Consider the following 8,709-nt stretch of genomic DNA (forward strand, 5'->3'; position numbering starts at 1 on the left):
ACCAAGGTACCAAATTTGAGGGGAAAAAATTAAAGACTTCACAGCCATTTAGTTTAGGTTTTTTTTCAGTATTTTATTATGGCACACAGGATAGATTATGGTAGTGTTCTCACTTCACGTAACTCTCAAACCAACCAGCTGTTTCCATTTGGCTCAAGTTACTTTTTTACATGTAATTTGCATATCTCCAAGATTTACCATGTGCAGCATCTCATGTTTAATGAACATAAATGTGAAAAGCTTGGTTTCTGAGGTGACTCCTAGTCTTTACAGAAGCCAATGTACTGAGCATTCTCATAGGTTCAAATCCATAGCATCATGGTAGATAAAGCAATATTTTATTTATTTACGTGGTGAGAGGTATGTAACTAGAAATAGGTAATGTGAAGGGATCAGATAACTTTAAATGGAGGCTTTACTTCCAGGTTAAATTCATTACTTTTAAAAGTTGTCTAAGGAACAAATATTAAACAAAATCAGCTGACAAAGCAATTGTGTAAGAACAGAAGCAGAACAGCAGGTAGTCAATCATTTCATCAACATTCCACATCAAGTACAAGTGCAAGAGCTCTCATGACTGTAAGGTGGACAGAGGGGACCAGTGGGGGTGTATCTGATGCAATACCCAACCAGTTAGAGCTATCGCTGAAATAGTGACTCATAACAATTTCATTATCTGTATCTGTAGTTTCTTAAAGTTTTAAAACGGGTGGCATTCGATGCTATTTACTTGAGGCAACAGAGTTAAGCTAGCAACACACTGAATCATGAGCTCAGGATTGCAGGCAACATGTTTGCAATGACAATATCGAAATAACTTTTGATATCCCTATTCTCTCTGTCCAAAATTATACATTGATAAAAAAAATTATCTTTTTTTTTATTATATCATTTGCTTGGTTTTCAACTTCTGCCCATGATATTTAGACAATATAGTTTAATGTGGCTATAATGCTGGACAGGCAGGACTCATATCTAAATTGCATTTTTTTATTATATAGTATTAAGTCACCTGTTTACCATAGAGTATACTTATCACATAATTTCAGAATTGCCTCCAAGAAAGTCATTCCCAACATTATATAGTACATTTTATGTGGGCAAAGTAGTTATTTATAAAAGAAAAAGAATCCTAGAGATTCCCATTTTACTCAACTTTATTATCAGTAAAATTTTTGAGGGGAGAGATTTCATGAATGATCATGACCTAACTGTATCCCTCAGAATTACCAATTAAGGGGCAAGAAATACATTGTCATTGTTAAATTTTTGACTTAAAAAATTGGACGTCAATAGTCCACTTGTATATGACTTATACTGATGCCTTCTTTAAGGTAGTTTAATTAAGTCAACAACCACAGCAAAAAAAAAAAAGTCATTCGGTATAACTTTATTTACTATTTATTGCACATAACTCGAGGTCTTCCATTTCTAACCACCAAAGGTTCAGAGGACTATTTTTTCCCCATGAAGTTTAACATTAACATCAGTGAATTCCTTTATTCATGTGTTTTTATTGTAAACATCTGAACAATTCACATTGCCACAGATCCTGAACTCATAAGCATGGACCATGCACAGGCCGGCAGCAAGCCAGGAAGCCTCTCTGCAAGCAAACAGGTACTCGGCATAAGGAGCTAAGTCACAGCACAACATTGAATGTCCAACCTGAGTCATCTCAGAATTTTACATATATTGACTTCTTAATTCCTATAGTATCGGGAACTCAACTGCTTGGTTGGTGATGGGGTTGACCTGGTTTCGGGAGGGTTCTTCCTGAAATAATTAAGGAAAGGGGGGGCTCAATCTTTCTTCTTGGTGGCCTGCTCCTCCCCGGCACCTTCATCTTTTTTCTCAGCCTCTGCTTCTTTGGCATCTTCTTCACCTTCACCTTCACCTTCACCTTCTTCACCTTCACCTTCACCCTCCTTTGCGTCCTCATATTCTTCCTTGGCACCTTTAACACAAAAAGCAAGCACAAACTCCAAATCCAGGGTCGGTTCCGTCCCAATACACCCGCTTAGGCTTTGGGGGGAGATCGATCACCAACAGAAGGCTCCCCAATAACCTCTCGGCTCTCCTCTCCCCAAACACGTGCAGCTGAGGGCGCCTCGGCCATTGCTTCTCGGTGCTGGAAGCCCCCTCCAGGACCTCGGGATTTCTTTTTTATTATATGCTTGGTATTTATTTTTGCTCTTTAGGGCACCAGGCCCCTGTGGTCAGTGAATACGTTTCCACACATTTAGTAGGAGTGAGGAGAGTGGAAGGAGGGTGTTTCTAAATGCACGTCTCAAAAAGCCACCAATTGGGGAGAAAAAGGGACACCTGTAATATTTTAAACAAAAATAAAATTCAAAAAAAAAAAGCCACCAAGCTAAGCAGAGATGTGTCCTTCCGGGTGGACAGCCAGTTTGAGAAATTACTAAAGGACACACGGGTCATTTAACATCCTGGACTCACATCTGAATGGAGCTGCCTTGGTGCAAGCAAGGCCTCAGCCACCAAGCGCCCAGGCAGAGCGCAGGCGAGGCTGCGGGCCTCTGCTTTTCCTCCTACCTTCTTCCTCTTCCGTCCCCTCCTCTTCCTCAGCCTCCTCCTTCTCCTTCTCCTCCTCTTCAGCGTCCCCTTCAGAGGGGGGCTCGTCCTTCGCTTCCTCGGCTTTGGAGGCCTCGAGGGTCTCCTCCACCTCGATCTGCTCCTCCTGCACGTGGCTGGTGTAGTAGGAGGGGAAGGAGCGCGCCGACATCAGGTAGGAGCTGCTCTGCAGCCCCCCGTAGGCGGAGCGGCCAAAGACCTGGGAGCTCTGCGAGTAGCCGCTGGCTATGCTCCCCACGCTGGTGAAGCTGAGGCGGGTCTCCTCGCCTTCCAGGAGCTTCCTAGGGAGCCAGGGGCAGGGGGCGGTTAACAAGCACGAGCCCGGGAAGTGTGCTGAGTGACCGGCTCTGAGCCCGCCACTCACCCCCTTCCCCTAATGCCACCCTCAAAGGCGAGCACAAGCAAGAGCAGGGGTGCGGGGTTATCAAAACCTAATGACCGGAGATGTGGCAGAGACCAGAACAAAAACAGCACCACCAATAAATAGTCCTATTAAATTTAAAACGTAATGGGAGGCTGGAAAACAGGACTCATTCTTACAGGGATGCATTCTTATATACTTGTCTAAGCACGTTCTTGGCAAAAGCGAAAAAGCAAATAGGTACCTCAAAGGGCTATTCTTGAAGGTTTCTAATTCAACAGAAGTGGAATCTGATCTTCCTGAGCCGGAATGACCGCGGCCTTTGTCCCTCAGTATTCACCTACCTGTAAGCTGCAATCTCAATGTCCAAGGCCATCTTCACGTTGAGGAGGTCTTGGTACTCTTTCAAATACCGTGCCATTTCGCTCTTTGTAGTCCTCAGTTCATTTTCTAATTTGTTGATTGTGTCCTGTTGGAAGACAGAAAAGAAATCCAAGCATATGCTCCTACTGCTATCATTTTACTTGTAGTATAGCTGCAAAGGCCTGAGCTTAATTAAACTCAGAGTGCACACCCTAAGAAAAATCTCCCCCAAATTAACTGCCTTTTCTCTTTTTTAACCTTTCCTTCCTTGCTTAAAAAAAATAAAAAATAAAAATATATCAGCTTCATGAAACATGAGATGACAAAAAAAATTTTTTAATGATGCAAAAATTATATGAAAAAAATATTTTTGTTTCATTTAATTAAGTCTAATGACCATCATAAAATGCCTTGAAGGAACTAAACTGATTTTTTAAAAAACTCTGTCTCACATTCATTGGTTAACTTTATCCAGGTCACATGCAACAAATGCATTTCTCTATAGGAGAAGGAAGTAGGTTGACAAAAAATATATATATTTTCTTTAAAATATTTTCTATGTAGCTACATAATTTTTTTCTTCCTTCCCAGAAGATGGAGATCCTCAAAAAAATAAAAGTCTTACTGTGACTACCATTACCTACTACGGTTCTGAGTATTCCTGTCTACCTGCTAAGGTAAAGGAGTGGTTGGTAAAACTAATCAGAAAGCACGCTGGTTGGTCACAGGTAGCCGGCAAAACTAATGAGAGCTCTTCGCTGTGTTCATCCATCAAATGGTTCAATCCACGCTGCAGAGCAACTGGTGGCTAACGCAGGACAATAGAGAGCCAGGCCAGAGGCAACGCCCAGCTGCCACCCCACGCCTTCCCCACCCCACCCAACATCCTGCAGGGCTGGGCAGCTCTAATGCGGAACATGGATTTCATTGCACCAAGCACAACTTCCCAGGCTGCAGGCGCGCCTCCAACCCCCCCCCCGCCCCCCCCAAGTGCCCCACCCCTCCCAGGCAGCCCAAGAAACCAAGTCCTACCCCTCTACCAGCTGGGTGCAGAGGCCTCAGCTCTGGTCTCCACTTTCCGGGCGCCCCCTCCCCCGCCCCCCCCCCCGGGCTTTGCCTAGGGCCGCACCTGCATAGCACTAATGTCGGCGTTCTGCTTATCTTCCAGCTCCTGCAGCTGCTTCTCCAGCGCTTCGTTCATGCCCCGGCACGCTTCGATCTCCAGGGTCTTGGCCTTGAGCAGGCGGCGGCTCTCGGACACCTCGTCCTTGGCGGCGCGCACCGCGTCGGTGTTCTTGGCCGCGCTCTCGGTGAGCACGGTGAAGCGGCTCTTGAACCACTCCTCGGCATTCTGCATGTTCTTGGCAGCCAGTTTCTCATACTGGGCGCGGATGTCCTTGAGCGCGGCGGAGAGGTCGGGCTTGGAGGACACGTCCATCTCCACGGAGATCTGCGCGTACTGGATCTGCGCCTGCAGCTCGGCGATCTCCTCTTCGTGCACCTTCTTCAGAAAGGCGATTTCGTCCATCAGGCTGTCGATGCGCTTCTCGAGCTCGGCGCGGGCGAGAGCCGCCTCGTCGGCGCCTTTGCGCGCTTCCATCAGCCGGCCCTCGGCGTCCTCGCGGTTCAGCACCTCTTCCTCGTAGCGCGCCTGCAGGTTGCGCAGAGTCTCCTCCAGCCCCTCTCGCTCGCCCTGCAGCGCCTGCTTCTCGTTGGTGGCGTCTTCCGCCGCCAGGCGCAGGTCGCGGATCTCCTGCTCGTACAGCGCCCGGAAGCGCGACGGCTCCGAGTGCTTCTGCCGCAGCACCAGCAGCTCGGCCTCCAGGACCTTGTTCTGCTGCTCCAGCTCGTGCACGCGCTCGATGAAGCTGGCGAAGCGGTCGTTGAGGTCCTGCAGCTGCGCCTTCTCCTGGGTGCGGATCGACTTGAGGTCGTTGCTGATCGCGGCTACCTGGCTCAGGTCGAGGTTCTCGAGACTGGGCATCAAGGAGCTGGAGCTGGACGAGTAGCTGCGGCGCACGGACAGCGAGGAGGAGACCGGCGCCGAGTAGCTGGAGTACGCGGAGCGCGCGGTGCTGTAGCCGCTGCGCACGCTGGAGATGTGCACCCGGGGCGTCTCCACGTAGCGCCGCTTGTAGGAGGTCGAGTAGTACGGCTCGTAGCTGAAGGAGCTCATGATGGCGGTCGGTGCCCCTCCGGCTGGCAGCAGAGACGGGGGCCTACGGAGAAAGAAGAACGGGGGGTGGAAGGGAGAAGGGAGAATGGATGGCTGTGTGCGGCTCGGCGCGCTCCTGCCGCCCCTATTTATACGCGCGGAGAGTTCTGACGCAGCCGGCGATCGATCACGGCGCGCCGGCCAGTGGGGGCAGCGCTGCTGCAGCCGCGGCGGATTCTGCGCAAAAGGAAGGCGGGGCGAGCGACCGCCGCCGGGGTGCGGCTGCTCTCGGCCACTTTTCTCTGAGAGAGACCCCGCACCCCCTCACTCATTTCCTTTCCCTTCCCCCACCCCAGCCTCCTTGCTCCCTTGACCTCGTATCACCTAGATTCTCATGTGTCCCCAATAACAAGTTCTCACTTCCTGCTGACATTTTAGTTTTCCAGATCCCGGGGCCGGGGAGACATCCTCTCCCCCGTAACGCGCCCCTTCCCCACCGGGGGCCTCTGTCATCACCCCCCTCCCCCCGCCGTGCTTATGGTGACAGTGCAGTGCCTCTCTCGGGCCCTGGAGATACAGATGACCGTCTAAGGCGGCAGGTCTGCGGCAAGTATGGAGGAAAGTTTTCTATGTCTTTGTAGCTGTTTCTGGCACTTTCTTTAATACTCTCCCTTTCTCCCGGTTATTATTATTATTTTTTTACTTTAACGCGCTGCTTACACACACACGAAACTGCGGCACTGCAATTGTTGACCTGAGCATTTCTAAACCTTTAGAGCAGTTAGCAGCCGCCTTTCGGTGCTCCGAGATTTTTCTCATTTATGAAGCCTCCAGTGCGCGCAGCGTGGTGAAGCGAGTAGGCAAAAGGAGAGCCGGCCGAGAATGAGTTGGAAACCTACCCGGGAGGAAACTGACTGCGGAGGCAGCGGGGAGCTCCCCAGCAGGGACTTCGCACTGGAAACACAGCCTGCCTCGGCATGGAGCTGAATCCCTGCCTCACACTCCCAGCCCCGGCGCATGCAAAGCCCCTGTCCTCCTTCTTACACCTGTGCAGCACCCAACCTGATGATTTCACCCAGCCGGGCAGGTGGCTGGCTGCGAGGCGAGCGGCTGCTGCCAGCCGGGGCCCGGGGGACAACTCAGAGCCGAGATATCTCGTTCTGGGGCGGACAGAAAACAGCTGCGTGATTCTTTCCCCGGGTTAGCTCCTATACACAGGGAACAGGTACAGTCAGGAATCCATGGAATTTCTTTAAGAAACACCCAGAGACCTGAAGCGCTGCGCAGGGCGGCAGGCACCATGACACTGCCCTGCAGCTTGCAGAGCACGTTACGCGTTAGGTTAGGGAGTCCCTCGGCCTTCATGAGCTGATCGAAGACGTTTGCACAGGCTACCTAACAATTTTCTAAGCAAGCGGTTAGTGTTTGTTTTATTTGTATAAGAGTGGCATTTGACATGTAACTTACTGTTGTTGTTTTTTAAGAGGCAAGCTAAGGAGAAACATGGTAACAGCTTTCAAATAGAGAAGCCGGAGTTGCTTTCGTGGTGATGCTGGGAAGATGAAGTGCTTGCAGCAGCCAGCACCACAGTTGCACCGGAGGTACTGCACTGCTCCCCGGACAGGACAGGACAGGACAGGACAGGACAGGACAGGAGGGGGGGGGACTTCACCTCTGGGCTTCTCTGCAACTCTAAAAAAACCTGTGATTCGTATACCACACCCTCTTCATGGTAGAGGGAAAGACTGCAGCCCAGAACTTTCGGGAGGTGGGGGTTCTGAACCATCTCTACTGTCTGAATAATGCAACTTTAGAAACAATAACTTGGCTAGCTTATATCTATCAAGAGGTCCATCCACAGTCACTCTGGGGTGTCACGCCTAAGCCATCAGGCGGTCCTGAATTTTGCTCAGCCCTAGCAGATGAGATAGGGCACTTATCCTGATGACTTTTCATAGCCCAGATGTCCTTGGTCTCCCCACTCATCAGTGATTAAACAGTGGGGAAGGCTTCTCTGGAGAGGCTAAGGGAGGTGGGAGAGAACCTAGATAAGCCATATTTTTGTGTCTCCCAATTACTTACATGTGGATGAAAAGTGGCAGAATGTATTTTTTTTTTAACCTGCTCTATGTGAACCACATAGTTTCACACTCACTGCATGTGAGTCTGTCTACACCACACTCTCAGGTATTCATGAATTCCTTTCCTTTGTGCCAGCTCCCTTCCTTCAGAGTTTCAGGTCACCCTCAGGGATCTTAAGTCCATCAGCGATTTTTTTTTTTGGCCAGGGCTCCTGGTTAAAGTCTTTGACTGCAGAGAAGGCTGCCCAGGAAGAGGGAGGGGCTGATGGATGCTGCAGGGGCGGTGAAATGCTGCAGAGGAAGAAACCTGTAGGGCACCTGCTGCCGTCCTTGGGTAGCTGACAAGGGAGGCACACAGGAGTGAGGAAGGGTGGGAATGGGGCTCCGAGCCCTTGGATTTTGGGAACCTGATGAACAGGGAGCAGAGAGAGGGGCAGATGACCCGTATTTAGGAAAGTAGATCTCTGGCTGGCTTTGGCATGGCCACCTCAGCCTAGCTTTCAAAGGGCCCCTGAACCCCTCCCGTGCCTGAGTTTTGGTGACTGTCTTCAGCCTTCTTCTGCTAGGTGTCTGCCTCTTTTAAAAAAATACTCTGTCTATCATTCTCCCTTTTAAATCCTCTTTGCAGAACTTTGCCCTGAATGCCCACGTGGCATTTACTCTGTGTCAAAGCAAAGTTAAAATGAGCAGCTTTTAAAAAATCTTGACTTTTCCTTCCGCCGAACCATCAGTGTTTTTGCATTCGTGTTATCTGCAGTGGCGTCGCTCTTTCTTTGGAAGGGTGTTGGTACACACTTGTGCGTTTATCCTGTTGTGAGCATCCTCTTTACTAACACGAAATAGCTTGAGGGCTGCCAACAAAACATACTCCTAGGAGACAAAGATTATTTAGAACACAAATATGGAAGTATATTGATGAAATTTATTAATAAAATTTCTCCCAACCTGGTTATCCCTGATATCTCTATAATCCCCTGCGGGACTGTGTGAGATAGTTTTGTTTAAAAGTTACATATTACCCCAAAGCTCATGAAATGTAACTCTTAAAACCACTGAAAAAGTTTTCCATCTTCTCCAGTGCCAAGAGTCAGAAAGCTTCATTCAGAGGGATGGGGCCCGGTGACTTCTCATTATTCTAAAATGCTCTGGCACCG

At 49.2% G+C, this 8,709-nt stretch overlaps 1 protein-coding gene across 1 annotated transcript; it reads right to left on the reverse strand.

The window, feature by feature from the left end:
- Nucleotides 1–1,746: 1,746 nt before the first annotated feature.
- Nucleotides 1,747–5,557, reverse strand: NEFL (neurofilament light chain). The gene is made up of 4 exons (XM_016214184.2): nt 4,449–5,557; nt 3,301–3,425; nt 2,557–2,876; nt 1,747–1,957 (listed from the first exon to the last, which is right to left on the reverse strand). Exons 1-4 carry the CDS (start codon nt 5,493–5,495, stop codon nt 1,803–1,805), a joined length of 1,647 nt encoding a protein of 548 aa, XP_016069670.1. The 5' UTR covers nt 5,496–5,557; the 3' UTR covers nt 1,747–1,802.
- Between the last annotated feature and the right edge of the window lie 3,152 nt (nt 5,558–8,709).

This window comes from Miniopterus natalensis, chromosome 4 (assembly GCF_054644295.1).
Source record: "Miniopterus natalensis isolate mMinNat1 chromosome 4, mMinNat1.hap1, whole genome shotgun sequence".
In the NCBI taxonomy this organism is placed as follows: domain Eukaryota; kingdom Metazoa; phylum Chordata; class Mammalia; order Chiroptera; family Miniopteridae; genus Miniopterus; species Miniopterus natalensis.